Raw genomic sequence first — 20,332 nt, forward strand, 5'->3', positions numbered from 1 at the left:
GCACTGGTGAGATTTGCTCTTCAGGCTCCAGAATTCTGGGTTAAGGTAAAAATGCCTATTTGCCTTAGTGATGGAGGTGAGTCAGGTTCATAAGAAGGGAGCTGGCAGAAGTAGGCCCAGGAAAGGGGGTGACGTTGACCGGGCGGAAGCCTTCTGGGTGTAAAGTCAATGGCAGGTAAAAACACTGCATTTGGGAGGGAGAGATGGAAACACATTTTCAGCACAAGATGAAATATCCAGTATCTCTTCGAAGGAGTCTTACATCACATGGGGAATAAAGTCTGTTCTTTTGAAATCTATTTGAGTCGAATTAAGGAAGGAAACTGGTTTGTCCTAAAGCCCAGTCCTTTTAGGAAATCTTCCAGGAGGTGGCAGGAGGATGGCAAGATTTCCTGAAAAGAAGAGGGAACGTTTTTCACCTTATTTCAATTTTTTTCCTGACAGGATAGAGCTATTTATGTGATTTTAAATTACTGTAGTTATTTTTCATTATGAAATCAATATAATATTATATAGAAAATTTGAAAAATTAGAGGAGTGAAATCACCTATAATCCCAATCAACACAGACCTCGTTATTTATTCTCACCTGGTCTGTTTTTTGAATGCGATGTTTTTACATAATTGTAGGAACACATGGCATATCATTTTCGTATACTGACATGTGGTTCTTTTAAAATTTTTAAATGTTTTATGAGATACATACAGAAAAGTGCAGAAAATGTATCTAATTTAAAGAGTAATTTAAAGTAAACACCTGTGTAACTCCCACCCTTTTCAAGTAAGAGACTTGAATATTTGCAGCTCTCAAGAAGCTTCCCACCACGTGCCCGTTGCCAAACACAGCCCATCCCTGGCCTCCCAGAGATAAACAACCACCCTGACTTTTCTGATTTTCTTGGGTTTTTTCTTTCTATGACTATATGCCTAAACAGTGTAGTTCAGTTTTGCCTGGTTTTGAATGTTATATGGACCTGTACTGTATTTACTATTTTGTGTCTTCAGTTGTTGTTTGTGAAATGTTATATATGGCTATAGTTAGTTCATACTCATTTTTAGTTTAAAAGAGAAAATGTAGAATTTTTATGTATTTCCACTCAGTATCTATCCCAAATCTGGACTTTATCGGGTAGCCCAGGTTTGAGACTTCTTTTCTTTTCTTTTCCTTTGACTTTATTTTTAAGTAATCTCTATACCCAGTGTGGGACTCGAACTTAACGACCCTCTGAGATCAAGAGTCCCATGCTCCACGACTGAGCCAGCCAGGCGCCCCTGGGATGGACACTTTTATAGTTAGGAAGATGCATTCTTTTCCCCTGCTTGTGACTTTCCCCACCTCTGACCTGCGTCATTGCCCCCTCCCTCCTTCTGGCAGTGGGCTCTGGCCCCTCCGCCCTTTGGCTGGCATTCTAGAAAGCAGCCACTCTGTGGGCCACTGGAGGCCCTAGAGCTGCAGCTGCTACCCTTCCAAGAGAGCTGGTGGAATTATTTCTGGGGCCTGCAGACAGCTGGCGAGAGCCCGGAAAGCAGAGCAGGGCTGAGGAATCCGCCAGAAGGTCCGCCCGGGGAAGGGTTATGGTGGCGATGGTGACTACTGGTCACAAAAGCCTGGTGTTTTCTGGCTGAGGCCTCAGTCAGGAGGCCGGGATTCTTGTCTCCAGTGGGCGCACACCTCCCTTCTTCCAGGGCCCTGGAGCCGCTGGGCTCACGGAAGGGGATTTACTCCTCTTTACTGGTTTTTGCTGGTACTCGGTCTCCCCCAGCCTCAGATGTAAAGCCTCCTGACCTCAGTGAACAAGGGAGCACTTGAAAGGAGCAAGGTTTCTGTCCAAAAGCAAAGACTGCACGCAGGGGCCGTGACGCCTGTCGAGGCGCACGGCCTGAGTGTCACCACGCAGCGGGCCTCTTCGGTCCCGAGGCCACACGCGCTCGTGCGCACTGTCAGCTTGGCCTTCCCACAACTCTCTGGTTTCTCTCACAGCTAATCTTGAACAAGTGGTCTGCAGCTCCACTTCTTACCACCCTCTTGGGCTAATCCCTCGGAATTTCACTCTTGCCCTCTGCGCCCTAATGGCGCTTGCGTGTGGAGTCCCGCCAGGCTGGGCCAGGCCAGGCCCGATGAAGCCATGAGATTAAGGCTTCTTACTCGATCTTAGCCTGAGGACTCAGCCCACCTGGGTCCATATACACCTTCCCAGAAGCCAGGCCCACCTCTCGGGCTTCACTTGCAGTAGCTCCTTCGTCCTTGTTTCTTTATGCTTCTTCAAGAACAAGCCCTTGTTCTCCACATTGACACCCATCCCATGGACAGATCGGGTCACCTTTGCCTGCCTGTCGTTTTAGTGTGGGCTTGGTGCTCGGCTCTTGTGGCTTATGGCTACCGGACAAAGGGTCCAGTGTGTCTCGTGGTGGAGGCGGGGTGTAACATTGGCCACAGCCTGTGGAGCCTCTGCCCTCCACGTGTGACCCTTTGGCTTGATAGGCCCTTCTTTTTGCCTCCAGATCCCCAGAAGATGCCTGAGCCCCACAGGAAAGACAGACCTGCCCTTTTACCTTCCTCAGTTCTCCCCATGGCTGGGTTCTGCCTCTAGAATCTCTCAGTACATTTTGCACAAAACTCTGCATGACCCAAACCAGGCCCACCACTCAGACCAGCCCTCGATGCTGACGCTGGCCTGGTTGGAGAGGAGTCTAGATGAGTCTCAGGTTTCTGGGTGGATGATAAGGGATGGCGCGGCTGCTTTTGGACAGGCTGAGTATGCCTGTGGAACATTCCAATGGAATGGTCTGTGGGCATTTGAATGTTAAATGCCCTCACACCCTCATTATTGGCATAGAATAGGTTCCAGATTCCTGTTTACCCTGGAAAGCAGGGTCCTAAGTGTTGAAGAAGTCAGTCATAAGGCAGGTAAAGTGTGATCATGGGATGTGGGGAGAGGTCATGCAGCGGAAACAGCTGTGAGCTTGTCTTTTTTATTTTTACCTGTCACCTAATTGTTATTTTCATGAGTTCATACAAATTGACTAGAAACGGCGTTGTGTCTGAGGATGGGGGTGGGGTGGAACGAAAGAGATGCAGGGACAGCAAGGGAAGTGACGATGGTGAGTCCACAGGTGTTTGTCATTTTTCTTTATACCTGAGGTGGACATTATAAATACCATTTTAAATCGACTCAGGAGGGCGCCTGGGTGGCTCAGTTGGTTAAGCGACTGCCTTAGGCTCAGGTCATGATCCTGGAGTCCCGGGATCGAGTCCCGCATCGGGCTCCCTGCTCAGCGGGGAGTCTGCTTCTCCCTCTGACCCTCCCCCCTCTCGTATGCTCTCTCTCTCTCTCATTCTCGCTCTCTCAAATAAATAAATAAAATCTTTAAAAAAAAATAAATCGACTCAGGAGTTGATAAAGCCAATTAAGAATTATAAAATTACACTTGCTTTAATATTAGTTAAGAATTGTTTAGTGCTTTACTGTTTAGAAAGGCAGTTCAGTTTATTACAAAATTAAATGTATTAACCTAAAGACTTAGCTGCTTCCCACTCACCTCAAACTTCCCTTTTTGGCTTTTTGTGTTCCAGCAAACCTTTCATTTGTTCTCATTTTTCATCTCCAGAGAGCATCCCATTCCAGAATCATCCCAAGATGCTCTAAGTGCAAGCACCCCCATCTCCCCTGACAACCCCTGTTAAATTCAGCTCATCCAGCTCTGTTCTATTACTCTTTCCTATGTGTTGATCAGAGGAAGAAAAATAGCTGCATATTTTAGTTTTCTTTTCCTAACCACTGCCATATATTGCCTTTTGATCCTTTGGCAAATGTTACCTGCTTGGAGCAAAGGAAAAGCCACATCATTCAGTGTGTCCCCAGCGACCGGAACTGGCTTCCCCTGCCCCTCCAGTTAGCAGCCCATCTGCCATTAGGGTTGGCTTACGTGTTGTCCCAGGGCGGTTGTGTAGCTCTTGCCTTGCATGTGCCTTGACGTCACAATGACCGATGGTCTATATAAAATCACACATTCTTCTGTGGGCTGGACCCAAAGAGGAAATGTGAGTCTTAAACCAATGCCTATTAAAAAGGAAATACAGGGGTGCCTGGGTGGCTGAGTCATTAAGCGTCTGCCTTCGGCCCAGGTAATGTTCCCAGGGTCCTGGGACCGAGCCCCGCATCGGGTTCCCTGCTCAGCGGGAAGACTGCTTCTCCCTCTCCCACTCCCCCTGCTTGTGTTCCCTCTCTCACCGTGTCTCTCTCTGTCAAATAAATAAAAGCTTTAAAAAAATTAAAAAAAAAAAGGAAATACATACCATACAAACCAATTCCTATCAAGTTCGTTTTAAGGTCCCTCTGCAGGAAGTGTTCCCTTTGCACCGTTCTGGCCCCACGTGTCTTTGTGGAGCCCCAGAGTCCCCCGGCATCCTCCAGCTGAGCTGCCGGCAGGAGACAGCTGTGCAGGCCAGACTGCAGGCTCTCCACGTCTCGCACCTCCCTGCAGGCACAAGGGAGCTGGGGAAGGTGATGACAGAAGCAGGCAATTGCAAGACACAGTGTTGGGGTTGGCATTTCCTTGGCAGGACCACACTGCACGCCTTCTAGGAGCATGGAGTTGTGTGCGTTTCACGAACGAGAAGCAGCAGCTGCCATAACCTTGACCATCCAGCCGGCAAGGTGCCCCCTGTGCAGTTCTGTGCTGGAACAGCTCATGGCAGTAAGAAACACGAGGGTGGGCAATATGGGAAATTATCCTTTATCCAGCAAGACGGTTATTAGGTAGCAAATAGCATTCATTGTCACTGTTTTAAACAGAGAGGAGCTTTCTTGGGAAAGACTGCACTCCCAGATTATACAGTGCTGTTTCCCCAGCTTGCACATCACCTTGGCTCTCACCCAGCAGGGGTTCAGGAACATAAGGAATCCATGCCACAGGATTAGGAAATTGGGGGAGATAAGCTGCCTACAGTTGGATAAATCTTGGCATATCAAAGATATCCATCTTGCTGTGGAAGGCATCATTTCTTCCCCACATAAACTGTGGAATTCCTAAGATGTGCACATTTGCAGTGTCCCAGCATCCTGTCGGGCCTGGGCTGCCTCTCCTATTCAAGGTCACTGTTGGTGAAGACCAAGGACTGAAGGGAAAGTCAGGGTAGACTTGATGAATCTCCATAGTTCTGAGTTATTCTTTCTAATACCATTTAACTACCTGGCATGTTTCCATTTCTGCCTGGGAGGACAGCCATGTGGTTTGAATTCTTTCATCTGCATAGACAAAATAGCTGGGTGATCAACGTTTTTGGTTAAACAAATGGGAATGTGGGATGCAGCCGGAAGTCCTTAAAGGAGGTGACGTTTATTTTAAGGCACAGTTGTTACTTAATGATGATTTGATTATAACATTCACTTCTGTCTAATGTAGTATCTTGGTCAGCTCACGCTGCTATAATAAAAATACCATACTGGGTGGCTTAAATCACAGAAAATTACTCTTCACAGCTCTGAAGCCTGAGAAGTCCAAGATCAAGGTGCTGGCCAATTCACTTGCTGGTGAGGACTCTCCGCCTGGCTTGCAGATGACTACCTTCTGTCTGTATCCTCATATGGGGTGGTGGTTCCAGGGGAGGGGGTGGAGAGAGAGAGGGGTGAGGTGGTGAGAGAGATCTCCTGTCTCTTCTTATAAGGGCACTAATCCCACTTATGAGGACTCCACCCTCATGACCCAATTCCCTCCCAAAGCCCCAGCTCCAAATACTATCACACTGGGATTGGGGCTTCAACGTAGGAATTTTGGGGGTGATACAAACATTCAGTCCACAGCCTATGTTGTAAGCCAGTGGGCCAGATATTGGCTCTGTCTACACAGTAACTGTTTGGAATAAATGAGTGATTTGAAGCATCATAAATTAGTAAAACTGATACCAATCATGACCACTGACAAGAATGTCTTCTGAATACAGAGGGAGAGACAATCAGAGCTAGTGGCATTTGCGAAGCTTACGAGCATGTATTTCAACAATTGTGCTCAAATCTTTTCCCTTCCAAGGGACTCTCCTAAGAGGGCCAAGGTATCTTCCCCACTCATCCACCCCCTCACCCCATTATGTTCACAAACTCCTACATACACAGACAGAAGAAGGCTTGCTGCAGAAACTGATGCCAGGAACATGTTTTCTTCATTTAGTTTAGCAAAGACTAGCAGGGAAAGCTGGAGGAATGTGGTGCTGATGAGGTTACCGGGGGAGGTGAGAAGCATAATGAACGTCAGCCGTCAGTGGTGAGGGGGACTGGGCGGGATGAGGCATCTTGGCCACCCAGACAATTTGGAAATCCAGAAAGGTGTGGGGGTGGGGGTGCTGGTGTAGCAAGACCGTCCCACCATCACCGGACAGCTCATTTCACCATTCACACCTCTGGTGTCTGGCACTCCGTGAGACACCCCCAGTTTAAACTAATCCCTGGTGACTTAGTTTTCAGGCTTTTAGGCAAGAAGTGTCCTGTTACCCGTTAGTCATTTGGTAACAGAGTTTGGGTCTCTGTCAGCCACTAGACCGAAGCTCTTGAGAGCAAGGCCCATGTCTTCTTCAGAGTTGTGTCCGGTGCTTGACACTGGAAGAGAGTGAGGTTCCAGAGTATTTCAGGGCACACAGACGTTCATTTTTGTTCACACGTAGTCCTGGTGTGTTCTGAGGCCTCAGTCACCCCAAAAGGCTGACAGCCTACAGGCAGTTTTGATGACAGCAGCCCCTAGTCTGAAGCTGGCCGTCTGCCAGAGGGTGGGGATAGAGCTCCCAGCATCCCCAGAAGTGGCTCCACCAGGCGGCCTGAGATCCAGGCTCTGGGTCGCGCCCCCTCCATGTTGGCAGTATGGCGCGTGGCCGGAAGTCTAGGCTCTGGTATTGGTCTGCTCCAGCTGCCGTAACAAAATACCACAGACTGGGGGTCTTATACAACAAAATGTATTTTCTCAGAGTTCTGAGGCTGGAAATCTGACATGAGGGTGTCAATATGGTAGGTTTCCGGGAAGAACTCTCTTGCTGGCTGGTAGATGGCTCCTTTCTCACATGGCCTTTTTTAGGGCTTATGCAAAGGCCGTGGCGGTGGTGGGTGAGGGATGAGCCCTTTGTCTCTTCTTATAAGGATACTAATCCTATGGGATCAGGGACCCATCCTATGACCTCATTTAACCTTAAAAACTTCCTTAGAGGCCTCATCTCCAAATGCGGCCACACTGGATGTTAAGGCTTTTGAGTGTGAATTTTGGAAGAACAAAGCATTCAGTCCACAACAGCTCTGGACAGTTGTCTGGCTTTCGGTCCCTACTTTGTTACAAACTAGCTGTGTGACCTCGAGGACGTTCCTTTAACTCTTCTGAGCCTCAGCCATCCCGGGGCAATAATGGGACATTAATGGTGCCTATCTCAGGGCTTTGTAAGGATCAAGTATGATAAGGTGCATGATGGGTTCAGTGAGGACCCAGTATATAGTAGGTGTGCACTGATTGTTAACATTATTAGCAGGGTCCTCTAAGTTCTGAGAAGGAGTTCCTTCTGATGTTATCCTGGGAATCCTGTCTCTTCAGAGCCAGGTTAACCTTCACGGATTTCTACAAGGAAGAAGAAAAAGACAGGTTGGGTGGGGGACCCAAGTTCATCCTATATAGTTTGAAAATACAGAAAACTATGAAGAACATAAAAATCACCTGTAACTCTTCTACCCAGAGCCAACTCTGATAACCTTTCCTTTAACTCAGACAGACCTGAGTATGAACTTCTCTTAAAAAGGGGGCTAAGGTCCCTGCCTTGTTCCTCCTTCTCAGGGTTGGTTGCCACGAAGGTTGAACGCATGTGAAGTGCCAGGCACGGGGTGTTAGTTTACTAAGAGCAGTTGCTCTCATTTCTGCTGAAGAAGACATCCTTGGCGTTTGATACCAGCATCAAAGCTCAGACAGGAATTCCCAGTAATTCATTATCACATCATCTTTCCAGGACCCCCACCCTCCAGGTGTACACTCTGAAGCATGTGTTCTAGATTGATAAGCAAATCAATATTCTCCTTTACAACACTGACATAAACAATAAGCCGTTTCCCAGCGTAAATATTGCTATTTTTCCTCTTGCCCTAAAGCAGCTTTAAAAAGTGAGGATTATATATTTGCACAGGGGCCGTGGCGGGGGGGGGTGCCTTCTTTCGGCCATCCCTTCCACCACCATCTCTTCCCTCCTGTAGTGCAAACTGAGAAGTCGCATCTCTCCTTTCATGGTCACACTTGGCCTTGGCTTCGTAATGAGAGAGAGGGAGATTGCATCTGTCAGCCTTTCTGGGCTTCCTTTGGCCAGAGTGGTTGTGTCCCTCACCTGCAAAGAAACTCATTTCCTAATTGCATATTAAATTAAAACTCCAGTTTTCAGATTTTAGGACAAAAGATCAAATATACTCCGCTTCATCCGGGTTCAGACAATAAGCTTGTGGCTGGAACTGTCCCATCTTCCCATCTCTCCAGCCTGACTCCTCCCCACTGCCTCTTTGCCCACTACCTTCCTCACTAGGGGAGGGGCCCCTTCTCCCCAGAGGTTGGACTGATACCTGGGAGGGGAGGGGAGCAGGTGCTCGTGGGAAATAGCTGTTGCTGTGTAAGGGAACAGGGTTCGCTCCCACCACCTGTCTTGTTCCCCAGCACCAGCCTTGCCCCCAGCAACAGCCCCACAAGGGGCTGGCCACCTAATAGCAGGAGAGCCTCGTGGTTGACCCCGAATAGGCACAGCCAACTTTCTTGGTGTGGAGAGTCCATGCACTCCAGCCTGGTCAACTTGACAAAAACAAACTGCTTAACCAAGTGTGTCCAGGAGAGCAGACTAAGATCACCAGATAGTTGACCCATCTCCTTACAAGAGGGTATTCCTTCAACAGGTTCTAGGCCTTTTCATCCTGGGACACAGCCTTCTCACAGCTTACCTGATGGCAGACAAACGAAGTGGCAAGAATAAGAGGAAATATGTTTCTTTCTCTGCTCTGTCCACAGTAATCTGCTGTATTGGAAAAGGGATGAAAGCTGAGCATTGTCCTGGACATAGAGTTGCCAGATATCCCAGAAAACAAATATGGAACAGCCTACCACTCACTGCTTTAAGCCATTCGATCGTGTTGGGATGCAACAAGTAGATGAGGCCATTCATTCATTTGTTCACTGGTTTTGAGTATCCTCTACTCGGGGCTGGGGCTAAAGAGGGAGCAGAAACAATGATCCCTAATAAGGCTTTGGACCTTGAGAACCTTAGTTCAGAGGTGTGGAGAGACTCCAGGGCCATGAAGTCTGTGAAGGTGGCAGAGAGGGAAGGTGTCTTTATAAAGGGGGCAACTGGATTAGGTCCTGGAGAATGAGCAGTTTACCAAGTGGAGAGGTGGGCTTCATCCATGCCCCGGGGAGACCCTGCAATGGTGAAGTCTCCCTCCTCCTCGTCAGACTTTGTCCTATCTTTCCTAAGTCTAAATGAAAATCATTTCTGTGCAGATACCTAAGGGTCAAGAGAGTTGCAGATGCGACCCAAGGGTGCTCCCTGGACGGGATTCTGATTAGCTCACCATCACGGCGGCTGTCTGAACACCGACCCCTTCCCCTGTATCCAGCCCGTTCCCCGTCTCAGGCCGCACAGCGGCTCCTCCACGTCTCCCCCACTCTGCTCACATCCTCTTGCCCCTTGCTGCTGCCAGGAGCTCCCCGCATCCCACCATTCAGAGCAGAGAGAACACAGACGTGTACCCCCACCTCTTCTGCATCTTCACATATCTCCTTTCTACAAGCCTTGACCTTAACCTCTCTTGAGTCTGTCTCCTCTTCTGTGGATGGGCATAGTAATACCTTTGGAAGGATCAAATAAAATAAACCATCTAAGTCGGTGACAGAGACCTGGCTTCCATTAACAATGGCCATCGTTCTTCCATGCTGCAAGACCTTCCATTACAAGTAATCCCTTGTCCTCTTTTATCTTTAATCAATCCTTTGACTCTTTCCTAGCTCTTTGAAAAAATCTTAGATCTGTCCTAAATTGATCTCTTCCTTCAGGCATGCTGTCCTCAGCCCATTTTATGGCTCCCTTTACTCACAAAGGTCTTGACAAGTTTCCATAAACTTGCCTTCAGCCACCATTTATCAAAGACTTGCTCCTCTCCAAAACAGTGGCCAAGATCTCCCTGTGGTCCTTATCCCCCTCCCCTGCATGGCCACATTTAATGCTAAGGAGAGGGAGCTCCAAGAGGAAGAGAATGGTTAGTGGTCAAATGCGGCCACTCAATGGATGATCCGTTTTGAGTTGATTTTTGTGTAAGATCTGAGATTTAAGTCAAGGTTTATTTTTTGCTTATGGATATCAAATTGCTCCAACATCATTTGCTGAAAAGACTATCTTCCCTCCATTGAATGGTTTTTTTGCACTTTTGTCAAAAATCAGTTGACTGGGCGCCTGGGTGGTTCAGTTGGTTAAGCAACTGCCTTCGGCCCAGGTCATGATCCTGGAGTCCCGGGATCGAGTCCCACATCGGGCTCCCTGCTCAGCGGGGAGTCTGCTTCTCCCTCTGACCCTCTTCCCTCTCGTGCTCTCTATCTCTCATTCTCTCTCTCTCAAATAAATAAAATCTTTAAAAAAAAATCAGTTGACCATACTTATCTGGGCTATTTCTGGATCTTTATTCTGTTCCACTGATTTTGTGTCTATCCCTCCATCCGTACTACCCAGTTTTGATTACTGGAGCTAAGCAATAAGTTTTGAAATCTGGTAGACTAATTCCTCCCACTTTATTCTTTGTCAAAATGATTTTATTTTATTTTTTAATTTTTATTTATTTGAGAGAGAGAAAGAGACCCAGCGGAGGGAGAGGCAGAGGGAGAGAGAGAAGCAGACTCCCCACTGAGCAGGGAGCCGGACATGGGACTCGATCCCGGGACCTGGGGATCATGACCTGAGCTGAAGGCAGACACTTAACCAACTGAGCCACCCAGGCACCCCTGTCAAAATTATTTTAGCTTTGTCATTTCACATAAATTTTGACAATAAGCTTGCCTCTATCCACAAAAGATTTTTGCTGAGATAGGAACTTCATTAAACGTGTGTATCAGTTTGGGGAAAATTGACATCTTTACTATGTTGGGTGTTCCATTCCATGAATATGGTGTGTCTCTCCACTCATTTTGATCTTTGATTTCTTTCATCAGCATTTTGTGTTTTTTTTAGCATATAAATACTGTATATGTTTTCTTAGATTTATGCCTAAGCATTTTAATTTTTTTGCACGTACATGTGTTCATTGCTAGTATATAGAAGAACGAACTTTTTGTATGTTGGTCTTGTATCTTGCATTCTTGCTGAACTCACTTATTTGTTCTAGGAGAATTTTTTTTTTTTTTTTTTAGATTCTTTGGAGTTTTCACCACAGAAACCATCATGTCATCTGCAAATAGGGACAGTTTTATTTTTTTCCTTTTTGATCTATATGCCTTTTATTTCATTTCATGTTTTCATAGCTGGCTAGCACTCCCTTTGTTGAACAGCAGTGAAAATGGTGGGCATCCTTGCCTTGTTCCCAGTTGTAGGCGGAAAGCATGAAGTCTTTAAGCATTAAGTCTGATGTTAGCTACCAGTTTTTCGTAGATGTTCTTTATTAAGTTGAAGCAGTTAACTTATTCCTACTTTTCTGAGAGCTTTTATCATGAATAGATGTTTGAATTTTGTCAAATGCCTTTTCTGCATCAAATAATATGTGATTATGTGATTCTTCTTCTTTAGCCTGTTAATAGGGTGGATTACATTGATTAAATTTTCAAATACTGAACCTGACATTGCATCCCTGGAATAAATCCCATTTGCATGGTGTAGAATTCTTTTTACTTATTGCTGAATTCCACTTGCTAATATTTTGTTAAGAATTTCTGTATCTATATTCATGAGGGATATTACTCGATAGTTTTTTTGTACTGTCTTTGTCTGGCCTTGGTATCAGAGTAATACTGGTTTCATAAAATGAGTTGGGAATGTTGGGAATGTTTCCTTCTCTTCTCCCTTCTGCAAGAGATTGGCATTCATTCTTTAAGCATATGGTAAGGTTCTCTAGCTTTTAAAAATAGTGGTTCTGGGGGCGCCTGGGTGGCTCAGCTGTTAAGCTTCTGCCTTCAGCTCAGGTCATGATCGCAGGGTCTTGGGATCGAGCCCCGCATCGGGCTCCCTGCTCAGCGGGGAGCCTGCTTCTCCCTCTCCTGCTCCCCCTACTCGTGTTCCCTCTCTTGCTGTCAGATAAATAAATAAAATCTTTAAAAAAAATAGTGGTTCTGGGGGACCCAATCCGGAGCAAATAAAGCTGAATCTCTGGGGATGGAACTTGAGTGAAGGTGCTTTTCCAAAGCTCTGCAGATGAGCTTATTAACTGTGCAGCCTGCTGTGGAGTTCGGTGTGGTAGTGGCCTTGAGGAAGGATGGGAGGGCGAGCTGAAGCACAATCCATCTGAAGAATGACATGAATTAAACAACGGGGAGGCTTAGAGAATTTGGCTCTCAGAGACATGCCCCAGGAGCCCCTGATATCTTTAGGACCATATCGTATAATGGAGACATTGGTCATCCAAGGCATCTGGGTTTGACTTGGCTGCTTAGAAACCATCGATTCCTTACTTAGCAATTTCAGCTTTCTTGTTGGTAAAATGCAACTCCTTGGGTAGTTTCGAGAATAAAACAACACAGTAGGTATGAAAATGCTTTTGAACCTACACAGCATTTTGGGAAGGTAAACATTGATGTTTCTTTGGGCCCCAGATTCATCCTTACTGCCACTGTGTCATGATTCCCGGTAAGTCCCACTAGGAGGTCAGTGGGAGGCTTGTGACCCCAGTCGGTTGTAGGACCGATGTTCTCAGGCTATGGAGAAACTTCCTCCTCTTCCCTGCTCACTTACTCTGCCCATGGAGGTTGGCCTCTGGTGGGAAGAAGTGGGACGTCGGTCACAGTGAAAAGGGACTCTGACCTTGACTGGTGCCTCCCTCTCACCTTCCGTAGGAACATGCTTGCCAATTCAGGCAGCGTGAGGATTCTCATCAAGGGAGGCAAGGTGGTGAACGATGATTGCACCCACGAGGCTGATGTCTACATCGAGAATGGCATCATCCAGCAGGTGGGCCGTGAGCTCATGATCCCTGGAGGGGCCAAGGTGATCGATGCCACTGGGAAGCTGGTGATCCCTGGAGGCATTGACACCAGCACCCACTTCCATCAGACCTTCATGAACGCTACATGTGTGGATGACTTCTACCACGGGACCAAGGTAATGCTCCTGTTTGCTGAAGGTGCCTTCCCTTTGGCTTCTTCCATTTGTGGGGCTGCTCCAGACTAGACCCATGTGAACAGGATTCCCCTGCTGTGTTGCTCAAAGGAGAAGGGTGCTCTCCTGGGGCCACTGTGGCAACTGACATAGGAAATTCCAGGCTAGATGTCCTAGATCTCCATGACTACCGAAAAGGAGGTATGTAGGCCTGTTTTACTGATCACATCACTTACCTGTGTACTGAGGCTGGACACTGATTTTATGTTTATATTTCTAAGGCATGTAATGCAGACCTAGAAGAAGAGAATTTGCTGGTGTTTGTTACTGTGCATGTATGTGACAGGAGTGAGGTATTGATCTGATGGACTCCTTTGTGTGTGATAAGCTAAATTAATTCCCCAAAGATGGTGGCAAATAGGTATTTCTCTTCTAGACGATTTTAATAGCAGTAATTATGAAACAGACATAGTGAGCCATCTTGTATTATCTCTCCTAGCTTTTTCATTATTTTTAAAAACAGCTAGAAAAAAACCGTGGTGAGCCTCTTTCAGAGGGCATGGCCATGGACACTACAGTTATTGAGTGGGGCCTGAGCTGCTGGATGTTCCTGAATGCAGAATACAAAAATTCAGGCCTGTGAAACGAATTAGGAGGAAAGAGTCACATTCGGGTTCTTTTATCCCTCTTCTGTGCTCCAGAACCTGTTACTGCTGTCATTCCTTTGCATTGTAATTATCTGTCTCATGCCAACCTCTCCATGAACACCAGACTATGGACTCCTTAAGGCCTGACAGTATTGTTCTGCTTTCCCAGAGCCTGTCCCTGACCAGGAACCAGAGTAGCTACCCAGTAAATGTTTGTTGAGTGAATCAGTGAGTGATGCTTAATCTATGTGGGTCTCTGTACCCAGCTATGCATCAGAGTTACCTATGAAGGTGTTTTTTAAAGATTTTATTTATTTGAGAGAGAGAGAGCACGAGTTGGGAGAGAGGCAGAGGGGAGGGACAAGCAGACTCCCTGCCGAGGAGGGAGCCTGACATGGGGCTCAATCTGAAGTCAGACACTCAACTGACTGAGCCACCCAGGCACCCCTGAAGACTTTTTTAAATGCAGAATTGAATCAGAATCTCAAGGACTACCCTGACCCCGGGAGGCAGCCCCTTACACTGTCTGACTTCCAAAGGCCTTGGCCTCTAACACTCCCTGGGAGAAAGGGATCCACTAGCTACTGGCCCAGGGGCTATAGTCAGTCCTCTGTCCTACTTTGGCCCACAGCCTCAAATCCCCAGTGGCCCTGCACCCTAAAATCCCACATCTGTTCTACCTGGGGTTCTCAGGGAGCCCTTCTCCCATGCTCAGGTGTCTCCCGCTGTGATCCATTTTCCTGGGGGTTCAGGTGTCTTGGCTAGGCGGTGGCTGACAAGGCTCTCCAAACCCGCCTCTGAGGAGCCTGGCTGGGGCAGGCAGAGGCTGGCCTTGGGGTCACAGTTCTAGGGCTGGCCCATCTCAGGCAGTTGGCTGTTTAGGTCTCCCTGAAGATATCCTCCCTTTCCAGTCCAGGAGCAATAGACCAGACCCCTGGAAGGCTGGGCTGCAAGGAGTCACAGTAGCTGTGGCCTAGCCTGTCCTGAGGCAAGGCTGCTCCCAGGACTAATACTTCAGCATCTGGGGCCAAATCTGCCTACCCTACCGGAGCCCAGAGAAGAGAGGCTGTGGGCAGACCCTTCCCACTTTCTCTTCTGAGAATTCTCCCAGGACCTGTGGGTAATGCCTCACTAATGAAATGGGGAGCCCCGTCCCCATAAACTTGTGCAGGGTCCTCTTGCAGGGCACACTAGTGACAGGGCCTTTCCGGAATGAGGGAGCATATCCAGTCCCCCATCCCTATGTGCTGGAGCCAGGCCAGGCCCAGCCTGTTTGGTTTGCGGTCATTGTCATTGCTATTTTTATTGAAGCGTAGCATAAATACCAAGAAGTGCACAAATTGTAAGTATATAGAAGTGTCACAACTGAACACACCCTTGTAACCAGCACCCAAATCAAGAGACCAGACATTGCCAGACCAGAGTCCCTCCTTATGACCCCTCCCAATCACTACTCCTTACCAAGGATAACCACTACCCTGACTTCTAATACCACAGCTAAAAAAAAAAAACAAAACAGCTTCATTGAGATGTAGTTCACACACCATACAATTCACCCACTTAAAGTATAGAAGTCAGTGGTTTTTAGTATATTCACCATAGATTGGTTCTGTTTACTTTATATAAATGAAATTAAGTGGTTTGTTCCTTTGCATCAGCCTCCTTAGCTCAACATTTTTGTGAAATTCGTGTTGTATTTTATTCGCTCTTACTGCTTTGTAGTCTGATGTACCACACAGTACTTATCAATGGGTGTTTGGGTGGTTGCCAGTCATACTGTTGCTATGAATGTTCGTATACTTCTTCCGGCAAATCTATGCACACATTTCTGTGGGGCCCATTCCTGGGAGTGGAATTGCTGGGTCACAGGGTACACATGTGCTCAGCTTTAGGAGATGCCACCGAATTATTTTCCAAACTGGCTACCACAAGGTCTACTCCCAGCAGTAATGTAAGAGAGGCCATAGTATTTACTATCAGCATAACTCCGATTATCCCTTGGGTCCCTGCTGGAGTCTATTCTGTAGTGTGCTCAGGCCTGGCACCCCAAATTGCAGCTTTCTGGCTCCTGTCCCCGCCTGGGAGACCTTTAGTCCAAGATCAGATGCCATGCTGTCACCACACTGTCTACCCACCTCTCAGAGGGCAGGCTGGCCTTCTTTGTCTTATTTTTCACATTGTCATCTGCCGGGACCTCATTAGCCAGGAGTGACAGCTTTTCCCCTGAGAGCCTTTAGCTCTTTATAGCCAATGAAAACCTCCGCACGTGCATCTTTGTGCAAGGTGGTGAGTAACTCTTGATCTTTTCCAGGTTTCTCATCCATGGGAGCAGCCACCTCTGGAAAACACATAAAAACCCCTGTGTGATTTAAGGCCCCCCATTCCATCTCAGGCTCTAGTTGTGGAGTGTTTAAAGGCCCATAGATCCTAAGCCACCCCCCTGGCTACCGATGTCACCTAAACCCACTCTATTCTACCCATCCCCTAAGCCAGACTGGATCTTAATGTCCTTGTGCCCCAGCCCTCAGATTGGACATGTTTCCTCATGCAGCCCCTGACTCAGTCTCCCCTGGATCCTGTCCATAGACCCTGCCCCAAGTCCTGCCTCAGTCTCCCGGCCTTCCAAGAGCTCTTTTCTTGCCCTGGTACTCCCACCCCTCCACTCCCGATTTCGCCTTCCCTCTGGTGCTCCTACAGCTGGGCACTCGGGCATTCTCTTTCCTCGGGGCGCTGGCGATCTCCCGGGGAGAGAAAATGCGCTCCTATTGCAGTGCCGCTCCGGGGGATGTGTCCACTAAATTATTCACATGGCCTGTGGCGCTCGTTCAGAGGCTCGTTCAGAGGTCCACCCTGGTGGACCACCGCTGACCTACTTTGTACATTCTAAGGAAGGTAGCTTTAAGCATCTGGGTTTATAACTGAATAATAATCCTAAGGAAAGGCTCACCCGAGTGGTTAGCCTAGAGAGAAAGAGAGATCAAGCTGCACCTTTTTGTTCTGATCCGACAGATCCGTGGGGCCTCAAACTCTGCACCCCCTGAGCTGTTGCGTGCCTGTCAATTTGGCAGCCGCAGTCAGGGCTGGGAAAACAAAACAGTTGAAAGCCTGGCTCTTCCGAGAGCATCTGGGTCTCCATTGTACTGGGTCTAAAGGGATTTCTCTAGCACTTTAACAAACGCCTTGCCTGCTTTCAGAGGCTGTGGCAGGCTCTGCCTGGCTCCCCAGGCTCTGCGTCCCGTGCTCACAGCTGGGCCCTTGATCCTCCTCCCCGCCTCCTCACACCCTCCCAACCTGCAGGCCCTGCCCTCCCCGGGCCCAGAACCTGGGTTTCCTGGAAGCAGAGCACCAAGACCACCTGCTTGTTAATAATGCAGACCCCATTGAAGAAGGAGGTTATCTCCCGTGGGGAGGCAGGGGGCGGGAGGGAGGAGGGAGACCAAGTAACACCAACTGTGTTTATAAAGGTCCGGGATTTCAGTTGGGTCATGAGGTCTTTTATTATTATTCTGCTTAACGTACTTATGAGTTATATTTATTCTCTTGTGTGGCGCTAATGTTACCTAATAAAGAATGTTAATGCAAGCTCTGGAGCTCCACCCCACCAATGGCTCTCCGCTGTGCTCTGGGAAGATCAGAACCAGGCTCTTTAACCTATAGGCACAGCCCCTTCACTAAGATGTTGATAGAGAGGGCAGGCATGGGCAGTGGGGAAAAGCTGCCTAGATGCCTTTTCTGCCTCCCGCTCCTCCAAAAATATATTAAGAACCACCGTCTAGGCCAGTGGTTTTCAACCCTTGGAAACAAACTACATTAGAACAACTTGGGGAGAGGCGCCTGGGTGGCTCAGTTGTGTAAGCGTCTGCCTTCTCGGCTCAGATCATGATCCCAGGGTCCCGGGATTGAGCCCCGCATCGGGCTCTCTGCTGAGTGGGGAGTCTGCTTCTCCCTCTCCCTCTGCCCGTCTCCCTACTTGCACTCTCTCTCTCTCTCAAATAAATAAATAAAACCTAAAAAAAAATAAAATAAAATAACGACTTGGGGAATTTTTTTAAGACACCAGTATCCAGGGCCCATGCCAGGTCAGTGAAATCTGTATCTCTAGGTCTGCCTCTTCCCCCATCAGTATTTTTTTAAAGATTTATTTATTTATTTTAGAGAGAGAGGGTGCAAGCAGGGGGAGGGGCTGAGGGAGAGAGAGAATCCCAAGCAGATACCCTGCTAAGCATGGAGCCCAACACGGGGTCAGTCCCACGACCCTGAGATCATGACCTGAGCTGAAACCAAGAGCCGGCCACCCAACCAACCGAGCCACCCAGGTGCCCCTCCATCAGTATTTTTTTTTAAAGCATCCCTGATGATTCTAACATTGGCAGGTGGATTAATAAGGAACTTGAAAAGTTCCACTCTTGAAAAGCACGCTGTCCTGGCTGTGACTCCTGCGGGAGGTCTGACCCTCACCTCATGTGTCAGGCTGATATCTGAATCCCCTTTGAAAGCTCAGGCCTGCTTTGCCTTGCCCTTGCCAGTCTTATTTATTTGCTTCTCTCCTTCTATTCACATGCCTGGGTCCGATCAGTGGGCTCCCAGATCCCAGCCTGGGTCTGAGAGCCCCCGTACTTGCTAGATTTCCCTGGCCCTGTGTTCTCCCCTCCTGTCTGTATCCCACTGACATCATCAGGGAGTGAGAAGTTGGCCATGGTAGAGGTGTCATCAAACGGAAGTCCGGCTGGGTCTGTCTCTCTTCTTTGAGGGCCCAGAGATTCCCTCTCGTTTGTGCCAGGGCCATCTGTCAGAGACATGCTCCCATTAACTCAAAATCAGCATCAGCAGGACATCTATTCTTCCCTACGAGGGAAGCCAAATCCAAGAAGAGTGCTTGGCCAGCCTGAGATCAGCCAAGGGGCTGTTCAGTGGCAAAAGTTTGGACAGCCTGTCACATCCCGCCCCCACTGGAGGGTCCTGACCCTCCCTCGCCTTCTCTCACTGCAGAGGCCTGGGCCCTGTCTGGCAGAGTCCTGAGATAGAACAGGCTAAGACATAAATAAATTCCCTTTGGTGTCCGGCCTGCCAACATCCTTACCGAGGAACCCATTTATCCATTGGGCAGACTGTTTTTCTACTTTGCCTTTGAAATTTGCTCTTTTGGAATTAAAACTTTAAATGCTGGTCACTTTTTTTTTTTTCTTCCTTTCTTGACTCAGTACTCTGTTTCTGTTCAGTTCTGGCCAAAATGTCTTTCCAGTCTTTTAGCTCTGCAATAACACTTCCTGCTTATCAGGACCCAGACTCATATGGTCTTGCTTTTTTTTTTTTTTTTTAAGTAGGCTCCATGCCCAGCGTGTAGATCAGGTCTGAGATCATGACCTGAGCCGAGACCAGCAGTCAGATGCTTAACCGACTGAGCCACCCGGACGCCCCTATGGTCTTGCTTAGTGTTCCCAAGTCAGTGTTCCCAAGTTCACTCGTGTCTTCATTCCTGTAAAAAGCTGGAAGGGACCTTAGAAATCAAGTTCCACCCTCCCACTGTTGGAAAATGAATGAGTTGCCCCAAGTCCCAGCGTTATTTGGACCAGAATACAGGTTTCTCAGTCTGAGAAACCTGCCACTTTTCACTTTTCACCATGCCACTTGGGGGCTCTGCTGAAACCCCGGAGCAGGATAGTCAGCCCTTTCAGACAGCCTGCGGCCTCTCGGGGGGTTCCTTGACACGATGGCTCTACACTTGCCTGGACCAGATGAAGTCATCCCAGAGCTGACATGCACTGGGCAGACGGTGGAGCGAGCTCTTTGCCTCCCTGCAATGGTGGCTTTAGCAGACACCACTTGTCCTTGGAGGAGTAACATCCTTCTTAGTTTTCGCCATTTACAAATGGGTGTTGTAGGGATTAAATGAGGATGCGTGAAAAACACTTCCTACCGTGCCCAGCACAGAGTAGGCCTATGATCAATGTCGGTCCCCAGGCTGTGATGACCCATGTCCACCCTAGGCCCACCCTTGGCTCTGTCTGCAGGCTCTTAGATCCACCCACTTTGGCTTTGCAATGAAGTTGTTCTACTGTCCCATCTAGTGCCCAGGCTGCCTCTCTGTCCCTGGCTTTGCCAGCAGGCCACCCTAACAGATTCTCTCAGAATCCACCCTCCTCCCAGCTTGTTTCCGGGGCCAGCTGCTGCCACATCATGCCTGTCCTTCCTGCAGAGCCGCCACCCTTCTGGTGCTGCTGTGCTAGTGGGGATCCTCACAGCTGGGCTCCGCTCCCCTTTCAAAATCACCGCAGTCCCACTGAAGATCTCCCTGAGTGCCTCATGAAGCCACATGGAGGTCGTCCCTTCTCCTGCCTGTCCCAGTGGGACCCAGCACCTGTGCAGGGTTGTATTCGTCTTCTGCTGCTTCAGTACAAATT

General features: G+C 48.1%; 2 protein-coding genes across 4 annotated transcripts in view; both read left to right on the forward strand.

Annotated features, from left to right (window-relative positions):
* The window catches only part of CENPA (centromere protein A), a 77,431-nt gene extending 73,252 nt beyond the window's left edge, over positions 1–4,179 (forward strand). Inside the window, exon 5 of the transcript XR_012379651.1 lies at positions 4,139–4,179. The gene's annotated coding sequence lies outside the window, so the exon portion shown is untranslated. The remainder of the gene's footprint in view (positions 1–4,138) is intronic.
* Positions 1–20,332, forward strand: part of DPYSL5 (dihydropyrimidinase like 5) — a 93,927-nt gene that overhangs the window by 28,941 nt on the left and 44,654 nt on the right. Inside the window, exons 2-3 of one of the 3 annotated variants that reach the window (XM_073897127.1) lie at positions 5,483–5,572; positions 13,023–13,287. In XM_073897127.1, coding sequence (XP_073753228.1) covers positions 13,027–13,287 — 261 coding nt within the window. In that variant the 5' untranslated portion in view covers positions 5,483–5,572; positions 13,023–13,026. The remainder of the gene's footprint in view (positions 1–5,482; positions 5,573–13,022; positions 13,288–20,332) is intronic. The other 2 variants (XM_073897126.1, XM_025867591.2) reach the window with 2 other exon arrangements.

The sequence above is a fragment of the Callorhinus ursinus genome, unplaced genomic scaffold, assembly GCF_003265705.2.
Source record: "Callorhinus ursinus isolate GAN/ISIS: 27379988/994484 unplaced genomic scaffold, GSC_fseal_2.0 scaffold10, whole genome shotgun sequence".
Classification (NCBI taxonomy): Eukaryota; Metazoa; Chordata; class Mammalia; order Carnivora; family Otariidae; genus Callorhinus; species Callorhinus ursinus.